The sequence below is a fragment of the Embiotoca jacksoni genome, unplaced genomic scaffold (genome assembly GCF_022577435.1).
Source record: "Embiotoca jacksoni isolate LCO1_2020_lvr unplaced genomic scaffold, fEmbJac1.0.p SCAF_6, whole genome shotgun sequence".
In the NCBI taxonomy this organism is placed as follows: domain Eukaryota; kingdom Metazoa; phylum Chordata; class Actinopteri; family Embiotocidae; genus Embiotoca; species Embiotoca jacksoni.
Window position 1 is genome coordinate 20,613,902 of NW_027185414.1, and position 23,175 is coordinate 20,637,076.

Below are 23,175 nucleotides of genomic sequence, written 5' to 3' on the forward strand. Positions count from 1 at the left end.
ACCTATTTTGTACATAGCTAGCCAGCTTGAGAGATTTTTGTTATTGTTTGATGTTGTCTTGTTAACAGTTATCTCATTAGCTCTCTGATGCAAACGGGAACAACAATGAGAGAAAACAACACCCAGAAAAGAAATAAAACTTCACTGATCCTGAAGTCACGGCCTCGACGGGCAGTAAGGCTCTCGGTGCAAAATGTCAGAGGTTCACGTCACTTTAAACAAACATGCAGAATATTACGTGATATTTACGCAAGTCCATTTTTACCATTTATGCTTGTAAACCATTTACATTTTATTTAACATTTACCAATTTCTTGGATTTTCTGTCTGGACAACAAATTCAATTAATACATTTAAAAAAAAAAAAAAAGACTTTTAACACGAGATAGTGCAGCGAACCTCAGTTACTGTTAATTGCCTGAAGGTGGCAGCAGAGGACAATTTATATGATGATATAAAGTAATGTTAATCATGCTATTTTAATATGGAGATAAGGTAACATTGGCTTAAACATGGCACCAGTTAACAATGAAGCTAAACATCTAAAAAAAAAAAAAAAGGCTTGTTTGTAGGGGTTTAGCTTACTTCCCACTTGGCTAACCAGATCAGTGTAGCTGACTAATAAAAAGAAAAAGGGGCAATGGCTAGTCACAATGACATACTGTCAAAGACACGCTGCCCTCTAGTGGACTGGCTGGTGTATTACACGCTTTGCCGTGATAATGGCTTGAAACTATTCAGCAGACACAAAAGAATATTATAAGAATAAGTAAGCAACGGAATAATTACAGCTATTGTGGGAATTCAGTGACTGCTAATGCTGTTTACATCACACAGGAGAGGGAAGCTTCCCACAACTCGCATGCATTCATGTAGACGGTTGCATCGTTAAAATAGTCCACTGTAAGCAAAAATGGATCTCTAAATTCTCTTTGCTGGCATATTTAAGGTTATAGAAAACTATATATCAAACCGAGGTTTTTTTTTTAATACATTTAATTACCCGAAGGTTCCACAGGCATCAGCGCGGTTTAATTACATCCCGCGTGGCACATTGCAGCTAAACATACCGGAGTTTGTTGCATTTAATTTACCCACAAACATGCCTCATATGACCTTCCAGCAGGCAATTATTACACACAATAAGAAAACTGAATCCAGAAGTCATAAGAAACTGTTTAATAAAGCAGCACGAGTTTAGCACCATAAAAATGATTACACATTAAATACAGGATTACAAAACGTTGAGGGCTCTTGGAGAGACGTTGTAGCTGAAGCTGCCAACAGCATCTGCAACAAATAAAGAGCACAAATGTTGTTATTTTTGTATAAACATTTGGATTGTATGTATTTCAGTTGAGTCGTGTGAAGATGAGGGGGGAGAAAAAAAAAAAAAAATAGATGATGCCATGATCTTACCTGTATGAAAATTAATGCAATTACCTTTGATTGATTACCTTACCAATCCAAACTTAAATAAATCAAGGAAAGTTGTCGATAGAAGGAATGTTTTGAGGAAGTTTGCTCTTTAGGTGAAGAGGAAGTTTTTTTGTGTTTTTTTGAAATGGTCTTTTTTCAGCTCTTTTTCAGCATTTTTTTTCACTGCCACTTATTTTTTTGTTTTTTTTTTCTTTTTCTTTTTTTTCTTTTTTTTTGTTTGTTTTTGGCAGGATTTTTTTGAAGACCATTTCAATTCTTTATTTTTTTGTACAATCCAAAGTAAAGCCAAGAACTGAGAAGCCAAGCTTTCATACAAATCACTTAAACCCAGACATAAAATATTTACACACAAGCGTTTAAACCAGTCAAACTAATACTAGTCTGCAAGAGCTGCTGTCTGTCATTCAGTTAAATTACAACACAGGGTTTTTTTGTTTTTTTCAACTGAAAGTTCAACAATTGTTCAAACTAGTTGCGTAAAAAAAGAAAATTATTTCTACCTAAGAGCATTAAAAAATTCTTCATTGTTGCATCTGGTATACACGTTAAAAGTAATCAAACTCGCACATTGTTCTGCCAGTAACATGTGTTAAGAGAAAACAACAAAAAATCTCGCCAAAGTGAAATTTTTGAACAGGCATTGAAATCTTATAAAGTTGCTGGATTGTTGCTTGTCCTCCACTCTGGTGTCACCAGGAGAGAGCGCCCAGCTGACCTTCATCTGCGCCAGGAACGAGGCTCGTTGTCATCCTCCTCCTCATCGTCGTCCTGCAGCAATGCATCGTCACTCAGTGACTCTTCTGGGTACTGATGGAAGAAAAAGAGAGAGAAAAAAAAAATGGAGAAATTAATACAGATGATTAAAAAAGTGGTGGGGAAAAAAAGGCAATTTAAAGTGGAAAGACCTTTTATAGCCGCAGGTATTTAAAAAAAAAAAAAAAAAAGTCTCAAGAGGGACTCAATTTTCAACCTGAGACTATCATCTCGCTGCCAGACCAACTGCTTAATGAAAGTACAAGTGCCACAAGACAGTCCTTGCTGTAATGTGTTACACCGCCCTATTGTGTTTTATAAATGCAACCCAATAAGAAAAAGTATTAAATAAGCCTTACCGAGATGTATCTGAAGAGAGAACATCCAAATATCCTAACTAAATATCTTCAAGTGGATTTCTATACAAGCAGTAACGGCAGCACGAGAATAAAAAAAATAAATTAAAAAAAAGTCTTGCTTATTATCGTCTTTACAGGAAACCAACCTGACGCAGAACCAACCGTCCTGATCTCCTACTAAAGCCTACAAACCTCATCCTCCTCCGGTTCGGCCTCGTCAGCATCTGCAGCGCTGAGAGTTGTGACGGGCTTGTGCCAGGCCAGGCGTAAAGACTGGTTGTTGAATCGCACTCCGTGGAGAGCCGCCTGGGACACAGACAGCAGGAGGTGGACAACAACAAACAGGCGTGTCAACAACAGGCTAAATGGCAGCGTGTGTGCTCCGGTCCTGACAGTCCAGCACAGAGCAACACAGCAAAATGTGGACTTTTTTTTTTTTTTTAACTGTTTGGACATCAGAAAAATGACCTGTTCTGCCTCCGCTCTCGTCTTGTAATTGATGACCGCAGACAGGTTGTTCTCATCAATCTGGCAATCTTCAATCTCTCCGAATTGCTTCAAAACACAACATTTTGGTCACTAAACAAACCAACTCATTCCTGTGAAATTATTTCAAAAACAATATCCAACAGATCTCATGTGCCTAAGGAACAATTATAGATCTTAAGTGATCTTTGTTTGTGTTGTTTTGGATACTGAAGGAGTATTCCAGTCACTCTTACTTGTTTACTTTTAAATGATATGACGGGTGCATGTATCATAGCTGTTAAACTCGGCCGTGTGTGACAGAAATAGTACATATTATAAAAGGATGTCTGCCGGGTGTCCTGATTACTGCATGTTTGTGTCTTTCAGGCTTCCCGTGAGTGCTGATCAATTCATATCTCAGTGTTTACTGTTGCCAGTTACAGTACATTTGTCTGGTTTTTGAAGCCCATTATTCAGGTGGATTTACATGCAGTTATTGTAAGCTGATGGTAGAGGATCTGCTACATGTCCCAATTCAAAACCGTTTCATTTGTAGTCAGCTGCACAGAGCATTTGTAACCACCAGAGGACACTGGTGAGGCTTTATTTTCAATACAACAATAGAAACAGCTTTAGTAATATTAAATGAACTTGGTATTGCTGTAATTGACATGAGATTAGTGCTGACAGGCAGAAGGTCCAACCCTCAACAGTCAGTGCACTTTAACAGCTACAGCTAAACATCTTATTGGTTCAATAAATGTAGTTTGAGGTTGACTTACAGCAAAGTGTGGCAGCACATCTACGCAGTCTGTCTCAGTGAAACCTGAAATCTGCAGAGCTCTGGGTCGATGGTCCACGACTGCATGCAGTGACGCGCCTCTTCCCCGCCCCCTGGAGCCTCTTCCCCGGGCCCTGGCGGCCCCGCGGCCCCGAGCATTGATGCCCCGGCCTCGTCCCGGGGACAGGAGTCCTCTTTTAGCTGCCTGAAACAAACAAAGACAGAGCACACAAAAACGTCTGTGAAGTTAGAAAACTAGGAGCGCCCTCCAGTGGCTGCGGTGTAAACAGCACGTTACACTCAAAGAGATCAAGCTTGTGGGGCAGTTTTCTTTGCCAAGTTCAATACCTCAATTTGCAGCTGGGTATACTTGATCTTCAACAGGGCGGTGTCCTCTCCGGCCTGAGTCTTCTTGTGCAGGTCCAGCTCTGCATCCAGCAGTTCTTTCTGTGCCTGTGAGCGACAGACGGTTAAATACAAACCCGAATTATCAAAAACCACAGAATAAAACTGTAATAGAAAGCAACAAAGTGAAGGCTGGAAGAAAGTCCCACCTGGGCCTTGCTCTTGGCTGTCCGTATTGGGTTGATGCTGCTGCTTGAGATTCCCTTTATCTCCTCTTGCAGTTTAGTGATGCTCTTGGTCAACATGCCCAACGTTTCCATGATCTTGGCTTTATCTTCCGCCTTCATGGCTTTGTTCTTCTCAAGTTTCGATATGAGAAGCTGTGGATGACGGGAGCCCCCCCAAAAAATAACAGAGGATCGCTAGTTAGTCATTATTTTAAACATTGAACAATATAACACTGTAAATCTATTCCCCTAAGTGGTTTAGGGACATAAGCGTCAGAGCTTTTTTTTTACAGAGCACACTGAAATTTAACTTTTACATAGGAAAGCTACAAAATCTAAATGGTGTCAAGCAATAATCTGTTGTTGTGATGTGTGTATTAAAAACATCTCATTCAAATGATCTTACTTTCTGTGTCTCGATGTGCTTCTCCAATATTTCCTGCTTCTTCTTCCTCACATCCTGCTGAAGTTTCAAGGCTTCCTGTGAAAGCAACAATGGGAAATGATCAGGATGATTATGGCCTTTTTTTTTCTTCTTCTGAATCCTTTCCCACAAATCTACATCTCTGACCTGTTTCTTCTTCAGAGCTTCCTCTGAATTCCTCTGGGCTGCCTTCAGAGCAGCAGGGTTGTATACGGTCTTTGTGAGGCCCATCGACGTCGAAAATACCTAACAAGGAGAGAAAGATACCACGTAAACAGTCTGGAAAAGGAGGAGACGCATTCAAAAAGAAAACGAACACTTCTGCAGACAGCGTGGACGCTTACTTTTTCAACAGGAGCTGCTGGTTTGGCAGAGAAACCTAAACGGTCCTTCACTGATACTTTAGAAGAATTCTGCACCAATAAGGGGAGGGGGGGGGAGACAATGTTTATACACATCTTGTGCAGATATTTTACAAGTATGTGCAAAAAAAAAAAAAAAAAAAAAAGCCCATCCTCCAAAAGATCAGCCACACACACACCTGAGAGGTTACACTGGAGTCCTGGGAGGGCTCAGAGTTGGCAGGGAGCAGGGGTCCGAGGCGATCTTTGACAGACTGCTTCAGGGAGGTGGCTGCAGGCTGCTGCACCACAAAGAGGATGTTGATCACAGTAGGAGCGCAATTTAACAATTCTATTGTGTAATCTTACAGATTACAGAAAAAATAAAAATAAAAAAAAACTTTGCACTGTTGTTTAGTTAGTTTTAATTTAATTATTCTATTTTATTTTATTCTATTTATTGTATATACTGTGCATTTTTATATTTAATATTTTTTTACTGTTATTTTATTGCTTTCCTGTATCTATAAATGCTGCTGTAGCGGAAAAAAAAAATTCCCCTTGGGGATTAATAAACAAACAAACTAACTAACTAACTATCTATGGCTGTGTTGAACTTTTAGGTGCAACTGCATTGTCTTCTGTATTTACTGACTTTCTACGTCTCCTAGAAAGACTCAAAACAAATCTCAGGAAAAGAAGTTGTGTAAGTGTCAGTGAAGGCAGCACTGGCATGAAGACAAGTGACAAAATGAGAGCCAAGAGGCAACAATGCTGCAGTATGCCGTGGCCAGTTTTACAAATTAGCAAAAAAAAATAGCTTAAAGCAGGTGTCACATTTCACACAGCACCAGATCAACAACAAAGCAAACTGTGGACGCGTCTGTAGTAGATTTCAGTATTAAAGAGAGGACAGTTGTATTCCATCACAATCTGCACTGCTCGTATCAGACGGACATTATTTACATTTGACCAATGGACCAGTAGCAAAGGCACAACACACAATCAGGTTGATTAAAACCTTTCCGTGGAAGAACTTTGTTTAAACAAATTTCAAATTTGTGCATATTATTTAAAAAAATATTTACATTTACAGGAAAATGGGATCCAATCATATAATGCCAACCAGGAATGTGCCATATCACATCCTTCACAATTATATCTGTATAATTTTTGACGTATTTTTGATATCACATGAAAATCACATCATGTCAACATCACAACTTGTTGATGTAACAGCGTAAAGATTAAATGGATGTTAAAGGCATATCTTGAGCACAGCATTAACAAGCAGAGCTGAAAGCAGATATATGTTGAACAAAATCTGAATCTCACTCCGAGTTACTGTTGTTGTTTACAAACTAAAGAAGTTTCCTTTTTGTTAAGTTTTAACTGAATATTTGAAGGCAAAGTGTTACATTCATACTGACATAAAACAAATATTTTGTTGTAACTGCATGATCTTGAAATGAATGATTAAAAAAATGCTCAGTATTTTTGTCATATTGTCAGAAATATCAAAGGAGCTGGCCTATTGCCAACATGTTTTGTTTGCCATGTTACGAGTTAACTTTTACCGTAGCTGGCTGTGGCGGAGGCTGCTGCTGTGAGCGAGACTGGCCCTGTACGTCACTCCCGTCATCACGAAACCAGTGAACCCTGATGAAGCGGTTGTTGAGCACAGCCTCGGTGCTTTGCATGGCCCGCTTGGCCTCATCTGGAGAGGCGAACTGGATCAGGGCCCCCTCTGGGTCATTCTGGTAGGCCACCTGTTTATGGACATTAAAAAGGCAACGTGACGGTTATATTAAGAGGGATGCACATACTGTAAATACCTTAGTTCACAGCTGAGGATTTGGGTGACACATTTGTCAGGTGCTCAAATGAACAATATCATAATTATGACCCACCACCCCAACAGTCTGTTACTGTGCGGCCTACTCACCAACTACTACTTCAAAAACCAGAGCATTAGAGAATTTAGGAGGAGGGTGGATACTAAATTTCAAAGGGTACTTCAGATTCTAGAAAAACTCCATTTGTTGACCTATAGTTACAGTTATAGTTACTCCTGTGATCTTCGTCAGCTTCACATTAAATTGTTGCAAATCATATCACCGATAAGTCAAAAAATGGGTTTCTGGGACCTATAATAGGCAGAAAAACAATCCGCCTTTGTGCCAATCAGATCAAATTATTCTATTCCAGGTATTTTGCAAGTTTTATTTACTCTTTCACAGCTTTCCAGTAAAATACTTACAGTTTCTTAACTGTTTAAACAATAAATTGAGCAAAATATGTCCTCTTAAATGGGAACTGAACGAAATGAAATCCTCGGGCTACCACTAACTGAAGATTATCCTCCACTGGGCTGCAGCAGAGCACTAATGAGGGCAGCATGCTTCTTAATGTTGGTGTGGCTGTGAAGAGCTCTCTCTCTCTCTCTCTCTCTCTCTCTCTCTCTCTCCCTTACTTGAATAGCTTTACAAACTTTACATTTGGCTTTTCTGTCATATATTCATCCAATCGTTAAAGTCACCATTTTGTAGCCCAAGCGCAAAAATTGCCATTTTCCTGGCATGTTTGATTTCGTTAGCAGCTACAGGAAATAGCACACATTGACTGAAGAAACTGTTGATGAGAAGGACGGCGATAAAACCTTTCAAGAAACAAGTTAAATACCATTAGACCAAAAAACATACTTCATGGAAAATACGACATTTTGATAAATGGCAACTCAAATTTGAACAAGCTATAAACAAATTACATTATATTTCATAACTGTCCCCAAAATTGATCAAATCCCCTGACTTCCCATTTCTGGAATAGACTTTTCATAATTCCCTAATATTTCATGACCAGTGGGAACATGGTAATTTTGACCATAAAAGCTATGTTCTAAAAATTCAATCTAAACCACGACAAAAACCCAGGTTGTCAAAGTGAATAATGCAGTTGTTTAAAAACTCTGTAACCTTCTGATATCAGATTCACACATACATAACATTCACATATCAGAAAGCTGCTCAATTGCACCCGCGATTGCATTTAGATCTTTTACAAGCCGCTGACAATCTAAGCGGGGACTTTGAAATCTCTGGCATCCGGACTGACCTGTAGGTTGACGATGGTGCCAAACTTGCTGAAATGCTCATTGAGTTTGCTGATGTTGTTGAGCTCAGGAGGAATTTGCCGAACGAGCAGCTTGGCATTGGGGGAGAATTGAGGTCTTTTGTGGTAACCCTGGTGGTTGGGTTTGTTAAAGTTGGGTCTGAATAGCGAAGAGAGATTATTAAAGAATTTAGTGAACATGATACTAAAGCAAAACCATCTTCATACAATATGTTTAAAAAGGCATCAAACCACTGCGATTCTTACTTGTCAAACCAGGGTTTTTTGGAGAGCGGGCCGCTGTCATGGGAGATGGCTGGTCTCTTCCTCGAGTCAGATTCCATGACGATTCTCATACTGTTGTTGGGAATCTTTTCTGGTGAGTTGACAAACACTGACGGGTCAGATATGAGACAAGAGCACACAGCTGAAAAGGAGATTAAAACTCCACAGCCAGACTTTGAAACAGACAGTCAAAACACAAACACGGCGAGAGGCACCAAAAAACTGATATTCTCCTTGTTCGTGAAGCAAAAATCCTCGGCATGTTAATTGTAAGGGATAAGCATGATTTAAGACAATCTATTCAAAGTTAAGATGGTTCAGTTAATGTGAACAATACCTCTCGGGGGCTGGTCGACTTCCCCCATTGTGAGCCCGATCAGGTTGGGTCTCTGAGCGTTGACCCGGTGGCGGTAGACCGGCCTGGAAGTACTGGTGATGCTGGGGGCCTCTGGATTGTACACATCTGTATCGTACAGGTCTGGTTAGCAGAGAGAGGATTACTTTAATTCATGTGGCAGTAAGGCAACACACAGTAACTGTGACTTATAAATCATTGAAAAATGAAATACTTTAGAAGACATAGAGTCATTACCAGAGGTGAAGAGTGGCACTGAGGCCTGGGGGAGAGAGGAGCGCATCCCAGAGGTAACAATGGTGGGAACGGAGCTGGTGATGGAATTGGGAGGAGCGTCCATGCCTGCTGGTTGCAGCGGAGGAAGTGGAGGAGGGGGACCTGTGTCAAAAAGAGCAACAAATAACAACTTGTAAGTCTGTTGTAAATGTTCACCTTTCCTTCTCTTTTTAATAGAATCATGGGTGCGTTACGAAATACTCAAGAGGGCTCGTGCAAATTTACGCCTTGAAACTGAGACCGTAGACACCCCCCCCCCCCCGTTTCATCAATGTCTCCCACCAGACGGTTCCATCATTCAGAGCCTTTCATTTTAAAACTGCCGGTTTTCAGCCTGACGAGCAGAGTTTTGTCTCGTAGCAAATCTTTGTTCTGAACAGGATTTAATCCTCTATGGAAAAACTGCCTGACATTCCAACCTGAAACATGGTGGAAAGAATTACGTTCTTAATGTGTTGGCCGGGACACAGTGAAGTCTCAGAGGTCAGTTAATCAGCATCGACTAGATATTTCTATGGACGGGGCAAATGTATTTAGAGCTGCAATGATAAGCCAACTAATAGATTTGCAGAAAATGAAGCATAAACTTTTTCAATAGTTGAATCATAGTTTCTGTAATTTTTCCAAGCCAAAATGTCAAAAACTCACAAATTTGAGCTTTTAATCCAAAAGGATAGTTTAAAAGAGTATAAAAGATAGAATTATGGGCTTTGGGAAATTATGACAGACATTAGTCACAATTTTCTGAAATTTCTAGACTGAACATAATCAGTTAATTAAGACAAGAAAAATACTCATTAGTGACAGCCCTGCAAGCATTTCCTGTCTTTGTACTTGAGAACAGTTTCCATTTTGGATGCCATTAAATCATCCATTTGAACCGATATTTGCTTAATAAACTATTTTGTTGTCAAAACATTTCTTAATATTCTGTCTATTTGATATTTTGTGTTGAATGCATTTGTAGATATGTTTGGAAAAGTATGACTGGATGAAGTGTGACTAACCTAGAATACATGTGTCTGTGGAAAAATACATTTCAATTTCAGAGTGAGATCTGAATTCCTACCTGCGACAGGTGGAAGGCTCGGTGGGAGGGTGCCTGGTAGGGGCACCGGGGGCCGCAGGTTCACAGGTGGGGGGTTCATGAGAGGCGGTGGCGGTGGGAGGCCTGGATGTGGCGGTGGGTCCACACCTGGCATCGGCGGAGGTTGGAAGGGCAGCATATTGGGCAAATTGACATCCTCCACTACAACCGGGTCACTTCCATGATCGAACGGACACATGTCCCCTCGCATGCAGAAGCCCTTTTCTGGAAAAGGCAGCAGACCAACATGGAACATCAGACACATTAGAACCAGAAAAAATAGCCAACCTGCATACCTTTAAAAGGAAAATTTAATCCGCTTTCCTTACCATCGTAGTCACGGCATCGCTTCCTCTGCTGAGGAGGTGGTCCTCTGTTAAAAGGGCCACGATCCACAGGGTGCTCAGGGCGGAAGTCCGACCAGCTCTCAGTGGTGTTGTTGCTATGATGATGTGTTGGGGCGATGACTGTGATGGTGCTGCTCAGCGTTGGCACGGGGAAGTGTGAAGTGGTTGCAGTAGAGACGAGGGCCGTGGAGGGGTAGCCATCACCACCCTCTGACCTGTCCCCTCGGTCATGTTCGTACTTCAACTTTCCGTCTCTATCTGTCAACAGACAAGAAGAGCGTATCATGGGATGTACGCATGTGGGAACCTCAACCTGTTTAAACATTGCAAAGTTTAAAATCAAATTTGTATGGTTTTTGTCCTTAGCTGATCCATTCCTCGACATCCATTCCTCATTTATGTATATACTTAGGATCAGCTGTCTGAGCTGCTCAATGCCGATACAGACAGTAATAAATTCATAGACTTCTGCATCATTCATAATAAAGATGAGTTAATTTAATGCTTAAAAAACAACAACACACAATATCAATCAATCAATCAATAGTAAACAAATGCAACTATTCTTCTGTAGATATTCTTCTGCTTAAGAAGCTTCTTGGTCAGCTGTTATCTGACTGGACACATTTTAGACCAGCAGTAGATAAGTGTCATTAATCACATGAAGTGAACTTTGAGCACCTCATGTAACATGTGAAAAAGTTCCCACCTCTACTTCTGCTCCTAGACCGAGTTCTGCTCAGGGACCGGCTCCTGCTGCGATCTCGTTCCCGATCTCTGTCCCTGTCCCTATCCCTGTCCCTTTCTCTGTCGCGGTCTCGGAGACGGTCTTTGCTCCAACTCCGGCTGCGGCTGCGACTGTAGGTGCGACTGCGGCCTCTCCTGCGATTGTAGCGATCGCGGTACGAGTCCCTCCTCGGCAGGTTGCGGTCGTAATCCCTCTTCCTGGAGCGATCGTCTCTCTTACGGTCATCTCCTCTCCTGAAATTGAAATCAATAACTTACCAATTAGATAAAAGAAAAACACAAGTTGAAGTATAAAGTGTTAAGAAAAAGGAAACACACACACACACACACACCTGCTATCTCTACTGAAGCGAGAGCTCGATTGTGGAGGGCTGTGATTCACTCGTCGAGAAAACTTCTTGTCTCGTTCTTCTTCCCGATTTGTCTAACAAAAAAAAAAAAGCAAAGAAACATCAGAAAACGTGTTTATCTTAGATAGAGGTTGCCCATATTGTTTGGTAAGCGCACATGTAATTACCTCATCCTTCTTCTGCTGCTCTTCTTTCTCACCTTTGACCAAAGCGGATGGTTGCTCTGGCTGTGGGAGGTAGCTTTTGTTGTTAATGGCTTCGAACAGCTTATCCACAAAAAGCTGGGTCTCTGAAAGAACATCAAATGATATGCATGGGTAAATAACAACAGACGGGATTATATGGTAAATGAAATGAAGGCTTGGAAAGTAAGGCTGTCGTAATCACCTTTCTGAAGAAATACATCCAACTGGTCTATACATAGGGCTTTAAGTTCCTTTTCAGTTTTGTCCTTCTTCACCAAAGCAACAACATACTTGGCGAGGGCAGACGGGTCTGCATCACAGCTGCAATTGTGAAGAAAAGAAATCCCCAAAGACACACGAGTATATAACTTATCACAGGTTAAAAGTGTGCAAAGACACGTCGCCTGTATAACAGAATATTATCCGTCATTAATGACACCTTTGCACAGGTTGGAGTCGGAACAAGAGTGTGTGAAGTGACTTCACTTTGCGAACAGCTGTGCGGCTAACAAGCTCCCTGTACTTACATGGGCTCGAGGGTTTCAGACAGCCATGTTTTCAAGGCATCGAGGTTTTCAATGATCATCTTCGATCCAGCCCGAAACTTTCCCTCCACCGCGGCCGGAGTTAAAGCTAAGCTGGCGTGTTGCTATTTGTCTCGTTTTAAAACATGAGCTGGTGAAATCCGCCACTTCGGTGGTCTCCGGCCCAAAAGCTGCGTTTAGCCGAACTGCCGCGTTAACGCTGGCTAGGCTAGCTGGATTAGCATCCGTCTTTCCAGGCCCCGGAACGTGGCTGCACGACTCCTCGACCCGCGTAATGTTTTTGTTGTAGAAATGCAGACGGAGCGGTGCTATTGTCTCCCAACGTTGAACCGACTAACGCTGAAGTTTGTGACTGATTTTAAGTGGTTAAAAATCAAGTAGCACCCCACGCTTAAGTTGCTACTTCGTCCCCCTCACTAGTTACTATGCCATGGCGACTATTTACTTCCGCTTGTCTTCTCGTTGGGAAAATTTGCAAGTTATCGCGAGAGGAAGATTTTTTTTTTTTTTTTTTTTTTTTTTTTTTTTTTTTTTTTTTTTTTTTTTGTCCTCAACCATCGGACGACACAGTCAGAACTTGTACACGTCAAATGTACCGACCAAAATGCATTTTCATTTACAACAAATTGCTGCAAGAAATTTTTGTCTGTAGGAACTGTATTTTCATCGGAGCACAGGTCCCATGAAAATGCAAAGATAAACATGCACCAATGATAAGGAGAAGCATTAATCAAAGCTGTTTTTTTTTTTTTTTTTTTAAATCAGGGATTTAGCCGTGATTTAATACAACATTTTAACCAGCTTTTTGAATGCACAGGGGCCTGTTTACCAAAATCATAAGATGACCCAGAGAAGTCAAATGGCTGACAGCAACTTAACTTCAAGATGCTTTTGGGAAATTGGACCCTGGTCTTCTGCAGAAAAACTGGCACAAAGTTCTTTTTGGACCCTTTAAGTTAAATGTACATTTAAACAGCTCAAAGTTAGACAATATGAATAATATCCTTAGGTCCTAACCCTGTTTATGTCTGTTTCAGACTACTGACTGGAATATTAAACTACATCATTTAGATGTATTGCATTGAATGTTTTTGAAATTGCCATGCTAGTTACATGAGCGGGTATCGTTAGAGAAACGCAGATGTTCAAAAACTAAATCAGTAATGCTTTGGTGCACAGTATATTTAGTCATTTAAAACATGCATTCCCTGGTTATATTAATGCATCACTGAATCTATCTGCTTCATGCACACAGGTTTGTAACTCAAAACTACAGTGGAAAGATTTTTTTTTCTTTAATGGTTTCTTTCATCGTTCAGTTTTTTTTATACAACATCATTAGTGTTGCTTTGACACACTGCTGGAGTACTGTGGATGTAAAGATTTTTTTCAAAGAACAACACACGATGTTTAAAGTAGTGATTACATCGTTTTTATTGTTTCCCAGTTTCACTGGAACGACAAAAGGCAAAAGACAATTGAAATGTAGATAAAATACAAAAACTTACAAAAGTGTTTACATTCTTTTTTTTTCCCCAAACAATAAGATCCTTAAAACTGGTACAATTTAACAACTTGTCTCTTTCCTTTACAACAAGCGCTATAACGTACATTTTTCCCTCAAAAAAACAATAATGCAACCGACATGCCAAGACAGCACTTCCATAACAACAGCATATAAACCAAAAATACCAATCACATTCTTTGATCCAAACATGTTCCAGATCTTCAATATTTTGTCTTTTGATTCCTTTACTTTATAATGTTTGATCATTCACATGATGATCAAATTCGTCAAATTTAAAAAGCTAAAAGCCATTTACCAACAAAACTGGGTATTTTAATCATGCAATGACCTTCAGTGAATAATTTTTCTTCTTCCATCCTAATTTAAATAAAATAATTGCCAGAAAAAAGCAGCATGCTAAAATATATTGATTAGCAACACAGACAATCATTGAATAAAGATTGTTATAAAAGGCAGAGCAAATTCACAGCTGCTCTACAATTTTTTTTTTTTTTTTTTTTTTTTTTTTTTTTTTTAATCAATTACTTTCTCAAACTCAGAGGAAACAGCGTGATTATGTATTATGTGTGTGCCTGCATCCTTATATATGCACACATGCATTCACATTGATACAAGATATGATTAGAGTATACAGATTAGTTCATTTTCAGCTCAGTATTTTGAATAGGATGGATAGAAAGTAACAGTCTAACAAACCTGCACTGGTTTCAGTTCAAGCAATATACATACAAAACCATTTTACAGCCCACATTATTTGTACAGTATTTGTGTGCCCTCGTAATAAATGAGATACTTTTCTTGCCTGAGTAAAACCTCAGTCTCAATTTGGTATCTGAGTGATAACAGTGGAGAGTGTACTAAAAGCAGTGGATTTAAAAAGCCTAGTGATGAAGCAACACTTTTGAAGCCTCAAATGCAGTAGACCTGACGGTGAGGAGTCCGTGTCTAGTTCTCCCTGTCGATGAACTGCAGGTTGATGGGGGCAGCCGGGCAGAGCAGGCCGTGGGTTTTGGCCTTGACATTCTCGGTGACAGGAGACACGCCAATGCAGAACTTCTGAATGAGCTGCATGAGGAGCAAAAACAAAGATGTCTCAGTTCAAATGTGACAAAGTACATTCAGAAGTGTGCTCATCTAGAAGCCAAACATCTGGTGTGCCCTCTCTGGCCATTGAGGTTAATAAATTCAAAACTATACGTGGATTGTGAGAGCATTGTGATTTGGGAGAAATGGAGAGCAAGTCATTTTTTTTGTTTTTAAAAACCCTTCAGAGGGTTTGAGGAAGTTGAAGAGGGGCTGATTGATACTTGCATTTTCTTTTTGTACTGTATATTGAATGATTCAATTAACCATCAAGATCTTGACTAAATCCTGTATTATTTCGGTGTAGAGTTCATAACAATGGAAACATGTTTACTGTAATGCTGTGGATCATAACTTTGTCTCAAAACCCTGAAAAAAGGAAATATTGACAAATAATACAATATGAGAGTACATGTTTTGTTCATGATTTAGACAATAAAGGTCTTAAATGTGAAGGGTTTTTAATTATTATTCTACTTTTGATAGTTTGAAAATGGAGCATTGTGGATCTGGCTTGTATAAATTAATTGTGTCAAGCCCATGTGTGCTGAACATGAATGTCATGACAAAAATAAAAACTTGTTTCATTCAATCATGAGTGTGTAAGCTAAGAGCAGATTCATCTCATGGACTGATTAAATGATGAGCATTTCCTTATACGAGCACATTTTGGGTAGACTTGATAAAGGTGGGGAAACAGCAGAGACATGGGTTAAATGGTTGCATGTTAAACTATAGTTACAATGAAATGTAAACACTTTAATTACTGATTGTGAATTTTTCCAGTCCATGGTTTTGTCTTAATTTATTTTATGTTAAAGGATGGCTCTCTTTTGTTCCATGTTAAGTCCTGAAATGTATCTGGTGCAATGCTCAAAGAAAACAAATAAAACTTTGAATTATATAAAAAAAAATTAAAAAAATTTAAAAAAATAAAAAAAAATAAAAAAAGAATGGCTTGATCCCCTTACCCTTGTGAGAGCTAGATGCATTTCCAACTCTGCTATTCTCCTGCCAATGCAGCTCCTGATGCCGTAGCCAAAGGGAATCGAGCCAAAGTTGTCGACACGATCTTGGGAATCTTTCCGCACCCAGCGATCCGGTCGGAAGTCACAGGCATCAGCAAAGTTCTCGTCATCCAAAGATGTGGAGTAGTGGCACAGAGCCAACTGAGTCTACCAAACAGAGAGCATAAGAAGAAAAAAAATGTCAGTTGTGCAATGAAAACAGCTGTGCTATTGTACATGCAGAGGAACAGGGAGATATGAGAGTAATGCAGGATCATGTTGCATCTGGTTCCACTGCATGTTGTATTTGGCTACACTTTCCTCAGCACATGCACACTCAAGAAGTGCCTGCATAAGACTCACCCCTTTGGGGATGAAGTATTCACCGACCACCATGTCATCCTGGGAAATCCGTCCGTTGCCTGGGAGAACTGGAAAAAGCCTGCACCCAGAGTGGGACACACAAAGACTGCTATTCAACAGGACCATGCATTCATCTTTTCACAAAGTCTGATCCTAGGATAGCCCGACTAGTGAAAGCTGTGCACAGCAAAAGACAAATTAAAGATATTCAAGTGAACATACTGAACGAAGGCAAGCTCTAATTTTTGAAGTCTAATAAACACCGAAAATATGAGACATTGACGACTAGAGATTAAAAAATAAAAATTAAAAAATTAAATCTGACCAGTACAAAAAAATCCTTGCTGTCGGTACCTGAGAGTCTCTTTGACCAGCCCTCTGATGAGTGGGAGATTTGAGACATCATCAGCTGTGGCGACTGCTCCTGGTCCCAGAGTCTTTGTAACTTCATTATAGATCTGTTGCTGTATGCGAGGGTGTCGTGCTAACATGTAGCAGGCCCAAGACAGAGTGAAGGATGTCTAGAAAAGAAAAAGGGTGTGCTCTTTAAATGTATTGTTGTTTTACTAGTGTCATTCAGTAACTGTGCCAAAAGTGCAATTAAATCTCTGCGGACATGTTGCCTTTTTTTTTTTTATGTTCTGCAATTCAAGTCAATTCAGTTTTATTTTAAGTGTAAATATCACCATACAACATGGTCTCAAACACTTTACAATAACTGCTATGCAAGCTGATATGAGAGTTGTGTCGAGAAAAACAATGAGAGGCTTTGAGGGAGAGGCAGCTAATTGTACATGCCGAGCAGACACTCGGTTTATCCACCAGCTGCACTCTCAGCTCTATCCCTCATCTTACATCACTCGCCTTTCTCATCCAATGAACCTCCCAAAGCACCTTGATTAAGTGCGCTCACTCGTGCCACTTTGTATTACAGTATTTAGTTTTTCACATGTTATGAGAAAACTATCCTTATTAATGTACAGAGTACAGAAATGGCCTTACAAACCACTTGCCTCACTCTATTGTTAACATTTTCATTGTGTTATTGCCCAATCAAGCAGCTTCTCTCTCCCTCCTCAATGGTCTGCCTCGGCTAATGCACACCAGACTGCTTGTTCTTTTCTTTTCTTTTCTAATCAGACACATCTTGATATTTTTCCATCTTCTCTTCCCTTTTTGAAAACTCATGTTAGTTATCTCACCTCTCTCAACTCCCTTTGTCTGACTCACATTTCACTGACATTTATTTCAATGCGGTGGGCAGATGACCAAATGATATGAAAATGTGTGTCATCATTTCCTACTGAATATACCGTCTGTCCTGTTGCCCCACCCCACATTTTCTTTTCCTGTTATATCATCTGTCTTTCCATTTAGCCCCCTCACTTTTCTACTACAGTATTTCAAGACATATACCGATATCAGAGGGACAGGCTTGTTTCTGCAAACATCAAACTTAATAGAGCCCAGAGGTCAGTGTCTCCTGGTGGACTAATTAATGATCAAAAGACTATCAACGCTCGTCTATGCCCTGCCATCCTTTTCTTTGTCGTGTCCTCCACCTTCCTCTTCCCCAAACCCTTCCTCCAAATAAACCCCAGCTGGCACAGATGCTGGCAGGACTCAGACACAGCCAGAGAGGAATCATATGACAAAAGCTCATCCAAGCATAGTTCTCAAAGGCCTAGGCCTCTCCCCTCCATTCCTGACATCTTCTCGTGTCATTTCCTAACATCCATAGCACACCCGGCTCTTTTTTCCCCCCCTCTCTCCTTTCCTTCACTCTTTATTCTCACTCCCCTCCCCTCCCCACCCCCAAGCCCCCACCCCACCCCCACCTCTGCCCACACTGTGCTATAACTCTGGTTGTAGCTAACATGTCTTGACAGCTCTTGTGTGCGCTGAGTAAAGGCAAATCTAGCACAGGGTCAGGTAATGGCTCAGCTAAGTCCACCCCCTGCCTGGATGTGGCCGCTTCAACAAGTTCAACAAAAACATACACACCCTTTTGTCCCGTGGCCCCAAGGTCAGCACAAAACCCTCTACCCCCATAATTCTCATTAATCTGACAGGACCCTAAACAAATTAGGCAATAATGACAAACATGTGCACACAGATGTAAATGCACACACACATTCACACGTAACAGAGCACTGGGAAATAATGTGGAAATCTGACTAATCTGTAAAATTTTTCTTTTGGAAAGATTGCAATTTTTGCCTTTTGGAAGAAAAGGTACTTGGATAAAAGTAATAGTCTGACCCAAGATGTTTGTCGTTTGTTGTTTGCCATGCGGCCTGCTTTCTATTTCTGTTTTCTTTAATCTGCCAATTAAAGGTTAACGAGTTCCTAAAAAAAAAAGAAAAGGCTCATCACTGACATTAACCACACATCTTTAATTATTTGCCAGTTCTTCTCCTTACAACTCCTTATTTGGAAACATATGAACGCATAACACAGATGTCTGGCAGAGAAAAACAAAAGGCCCCCTGTGTAGATCTAACAGACTGAGACAAATGACAAGAAACTAAACCTGAGTGAGAACAAGTTTGTCAGTGGGATACTGTGTAACCCCCCAATTCACTGCTCTGACCCGACGCTGGCACAGCCATGGCGCCAGAAACACAACCCTTGAAACACAACCCTGACTCAGACAGAGACACATTATTCTGAATAAAGACAGGCGCACACACACACACACACACACACACACACACACACCGTGTCGACCCCGGCCAGTAGCATCTCTGTTACGTTAGCGTAGATCTCCTCCATGTTCATCTCTCTGGTAATGAGCATGTTTGTGAGCAGTCCCCCCTTCACCTCCTCCCCTCTCTGCAGCTGGGCCTTGATCTCTGCAAACCTATTATCAACGTGAATTTGGCCTGGGATTACAGAAACACAGAAGGAGGATGAGTGAAGGAAACCCGTGGTGGGAGGGAGGGAGGAAGGGCAGTGAAGGAAAAGAAAGAGAAGAGAGAACAGGTTATGCAAGAGAGGGACTGCAGTGGAGATTTACATGCAAATCGACATTCCTTCCTATTGATGTCAGACAATGTATCAAAAACAAAACAAAAAAAGTTTTGCAAGTACTTCAGCTGGTTTCAGCTTTACAGTTAAAAAAAACAACAACAATCAACTCAAAGCAGTATCCAACATGTTTAAACAGCTTAAACTTTTTATAATGATCTTCTTACAAGATCTGGTATCAACTCATCAAATTAAGAAAAGGCAATTCTGAAAAACATGTAAAGTAAAAAAAAAAGTGCTCATTTATAGTCAGTTTCATTTAAAGCCCATCTGGTCGCATCAACAAAATATTAAAGGATATTACACCAATTTCACACATTCATGCTAAATTTGTTTAAACTGTTCTATAATGTCTTTTGTGGCTCTTAGAGAAGCTTGATCAAGTCTGAAAATGATCTTCTGATAACGAAATGAAGATTGCCTTGGCTTGGAGAATACAAATCTATAAGAAAGCCTCTGTTTTGGAGCCTTTCTGCAGAGAAGTCAACAAATCTGGGCTTCTACTGGTTTAGCATTCTTTTTTTAATCCGTCTCTTGGAGACTTTTTGGGAGCAGAATTTATTCGATGGAATTCCCTTGTTAATATGAGAGTACTCTTGTTTCTGCAGGCAAACATTTTACTAAACATTCAAGGATATTACAGTAACAAGTATTGAGGTGTTCACAGCTGTAAAAGTACTCACTAAATCTGAAGAGGCCATCCCAGGATTGACAGAACTCCTCCCACGGTTTGGGGATGACAGGTCGGAGCCACTTGGGGATCGCCCCGGCATACATGGTGGTCTTGAAGGAGCTGAACATGAGGTTCAGTGCGGTGATGTAGTCCTGGGTTTCCTGAGGAACCTCATTCTCCAAACATCCTAGTCTGCACTCGTACAAAAGGGCAGACACACCTGTAGAGAAAAAAGCCAAAAAGGAGCGGGAGTTTCACTAATCGTTTTAGTACAGCTGGAAAGCTGCCACAAGGATTCCTTATCCATCACTTGTTTGTTTACACAAGTGTCCTTGGAATTTAACGCTAGTGTCTATCAGTGGTTTGTAACTTTAGCAGAGTGGCCACTTTAGATTTCAGTACCTAAATATAATACAAGTAAATAACATGGTTTGCAGATTCTTCTCTTATTCCTCATCATCTTTATCAAATCCAACCTGCCCAAATTTCAGTCAATTCCTTCAAAATAAACTTCTGTTGGATAGTCACCAACCTTCCATTGCATATTTGAAGAAGAGGTCATTCACGTTGTGGACAGTTAAACCATCAGACTGCTGGGTGCGCAGACTACCAACTCGCTTGATCAGGTCATCGACCACTTGGTTGACATCATCAGAGAAGACTGCTACATCACGGGGACGCATGATGAGCTGTCTGAGCACACTGCGCATCTTCAGCCAATCATCTCCCTCACTGGAAGAGATAAATATTTAGCTGTTCAAATCTAAACACATGGCAACTTAAGGGATCATCCAAACAGCCCAGACCAAGTCATTATTTCAGGAAGATAAAAAGGTTAAAGGGGACTTACGCTGAGATGAGGCCAGTGGATCGGCCTCTCATGTCTCTGTACTCCTTCCAGGACTCCATGTTCGCTCTCTGAGGGGCCACGCCCTCGGCCCTCAGCACCTGAGCCACCAGGTCACGATCCGCAACAGAGACCACCAGCTGGGGCCCAAAATGAGACTTGAAAATTTTTCCATACTTCTTCCTGTGCTCCATCTACAAAACAGTATGACAACAGTTGATTAATAGACACATTTCTTAATTTGATTGATTTTGACGTGAAAGGAGATTTCATTTTGTTTATGAAACTTCAAGTTGATCAGATTGATGCAGACTAAATGATAATGTTGCTGAAATACATTTCAGCAGACCAGTGTTGAATGAGAGGGTTTTGTTATTGGTGTAGAAGTGAGAATATAATTTTACAAATTAGATCAAGTATTTGGAACATTACATGGTGCTGTTTACACAGTTGGACTTGAAGACTGCTGCTGTGCCATGATTGATTTTTGATCCCATCTTCAGTCATGAGTTTTCTGAGTTTCTTTAAATTAAAAAAAAATTGTTCTCTGTCACCAATTTCTATATTCAATCAAAAAACCCTCTAATAAAAGTATAAAACAATCCTATGATCCTATGATAAAACGAGTATTTTTTTTTTACAAGATAAATGTGTGATTTGGGAAATCTATTACTTAAACAACTAGGGTTTGGGAGAAAAGAGCACTGAGTAGCTTTAGCAACGAGTATAAAAGAACTGCAATCAAAGTATTCTGTAACTCTATTATCTTGCTGTATCTTGAAGCCTAATGAAAAAATACAATTTCTGTGTGTCATTTAATTCAAACTATTGACTAGATGACTAGCGACTAAACTCCAGATGGGCTTTTACGCAAGTATCTGTGCCATTTTACGCATAGGTGGCATATTTGGCTGAGACTGCGAATACATGGGCTCTTAGCCACTGATGGAGACACAAATAAATACTTCCATATGTGAAATAAAAGGAGATATAGCTAAAGAAAAGGTACATGTGGACATCTGTCTGACCTGGATTTCATGGATTCTGCCAAACCCGTCTCTCCAGAAGAACTCGATCAAGTTGGACATGGTGTTGGGTCCCGGCATCTCTTTCAGGGTCTTGAATTTCGTCTTTTCGCCGAGATCCACCGTTGTGATCAGTCTGTCAGACACGGCCTCCTCTCCAGTTGCAGCGATCCCCAAAGCCTCGCTGGCTGCTGATTTATGTAAAGCGCGTAAGGCGTAAAACAGCTGTCTGTTTAGCCGGTCACCTTGAAAGTTCTTCCAGCATGTTATCGAGAAATGGTTCAGGATTGACATTGTGAGGATACTTTTCGGTATATCAGCGAGCAAAAATACGACTGACTGACTGTTTTTGCAAAGTTTAGAAGTGCAGAGTTCTCATCTACTGTTGACTTCTAACTCTCCCTGTTCGGTAATGGACCTAGATAACAATGAGCTCCTTTTAAATCGTTCCTCGAGCAGCTTCCGCGGAAGAGGATTGGATGATCGCTTCAAAGGAAGGGCGGGATAACTCTATATTAGGTTGTAGGCGTTTCTTCACGTAACTAATGGACTCATTCTTTCATTGGAAGACGCGAGCCGTACAACGTGCCTACAGTTACATCACGTTTATCAATCACCTTATTTGCACGCGCGCAACCGACATCCACCGGATTAAAAGCGTGATAGACGTCAAATCAAGTCACATTATTTTGACTGCTGTCTAAAAAGAGGGGGAACTTCCACCCACAGCTCATGTATCCAGCACAGCAATACAGATCAGCAGTTTAAACATATGTAAGTGCTCAAGTGAATTAATGTTTAAAAGTTTACATACTTAAAAAAAAAATCCTGACAGGTTTAGTATTATCTCTGATGACAAATTTCATAAAGTTATTTAAATTTGGACCTCGTAAAGGCATAACATTTCTTTATGTAACATTCTTTTAAACCTCACAGACAATTAAACCTTTCCTACATGGCATTTCAGCAAACATCTGTCTTAGACAGTGCACATGTGGATATAAACTTTTGGTGTTGATCTTCACTTTTTGAGGTGGTCACTATGTTTGTGAGTATGATTGCCTTTACTTTTTTTCTGACAGATGAACAACTGACCCACACACCATACATTAACTATAAGGGTGTATCTTAGCAGGATCATTGCTTTCTAGTGTGATACAAATACTTCTGGTGACCCTATCTGGCCTCTTTTC

General features: G+C 40.4%; 2 protein-coding genes across 5 annotated transcripts; both read right to left on the bottom strand.

Annotated features, from left to right (window-relative positions):
* Positions 1-1,541: 1,541 nt before the first annotated feature.
* Positions 1,542-12,865, bottom strand: rbm26 (RNA binding motif protein 26). Of its 4 annotated transcripts, none has more exons than XM_069173895.1 (22): positions 12,409-12,865; positions 12,084-12,202; positions 11,864-11,985; positions 11,679-11,770; positions 11,309-11,580; positions 10,582-10,857; positions 10,235-10,477; positions 9,127-9,267; positions 8,872-9,012; positions 8,517-8,643; positions 8,253-8,409; positions 6,716-6,907; positions 5,339-5,437; positions 5,142-5,210; positions 4,945-5,043; positions 4,780-4,854; positions 4,356-4,526; positions 4,150-4,254; positions 3,803-4,006; positions 3,021-3,107; positions 2,745-2,858; positions 1,542-2,247 (listed from the first exon to the last, which is right to left on the bottom strand). In XM_069173895.1, exons 1-22 carry the CDS (start codon positions 12,465-12,467, stop codon positions 2,158-2,160), a joined length of 3,054 nt encoding a protein of 1,017 aa, XP_069029996.1. In that variant the 5' UTR covers positions 12,468-12,865; the 3' UTR covers positions 1,542-2,157. The 4 variants fall into 4 exon arrangements, with proteins under 4 accessions (XP_069029996.1, XP_069029995.1, XP_069029998.1 ...); XM_069173894.1 differs by having other exon boundaries at positions 5,339-5,440; XM_069173897.1 differs by having other exon boundaries at positions 8,517-8,625; positions 12,409-12,864.
* Positions 12,866-13,835: 970 nt separating this feature from the next.
* On the bottom strand, positions 13,836-22,386 carry cyp27c1 (cytochrome P450, family 27, subfamily C, polypeptide 1). The gene is made up of 9 exons (XM_069174165.1): positions 21,986-22,386; positions 20,961-21,151; positions 20,643-20,842; positions 20,121-20,330; positions 19,129-19,292; positions 16,762-16,928; positions 16,408-16,486; positions 16,009-16,212; positions 13,836-15,019 (listed from the first exon to the last, which is right to left on the bottom strand). The coding sequence occupies exons 1-9, from the start codon at positions 22,274-22,276 to the stop codon at positions 14,900-14,902; spliced, it is 1,626 nt and encodes a 541-aa protein (XP_069030266.1). The 5' UTR covers positions 22,277-22,386; the 3' UTR covers positions 13,836-14,899.
* Between the last annotated feature and the right edge of the window lie 789 nt (positions 22,387-23,175).

Bases quoted from the DNA above. Each gene is read 5' to 3' on its own strand.
- rbm26 (XM_069173894.1), bottom strand. From the start codon at position 12,467: ATGATCATTGAAAACCTCGATGCCTTGAAAACATGGCTGTCTGAAACC. The intron at 11,581-11,678 runs GTGTGTGTGTGT...TTTCAATTTCAG, and splicing joins CGCTTCAGTAGAGATAGCAG to GAGAGGAGATGACCGTAAGA. The intron at 2,248-2,744 runs GTTTGTAGGCTT...TTCTTCCATCAG, and splicing joins CCGAACCGGAGGAGGATGAG to TACCCAGAAGAGTCACTGAG.
- cyp27c1 (XM_069174165.1), bottom strand. From the start codon at position 22,276: ATGTCAATCCTGAACCATTTCTCGATAACATGCTGGAAGAACTTTCAA. The intron at 20,843-20,960 runs GTAAGTCCCCTT...TATCTCTTCCAG, and splicing joins TCCACTGGCCTCATCTCAGC to TGAGGGAGATGATTGGCTGA. The intron at 16,487-16,761 runs GTACCGACAGCA...CTCTGGGTGCAG, and splicing joins CTGGTCAAAGAGACTCTCAG to GCTTTTTCCAGTTCTCCCAG.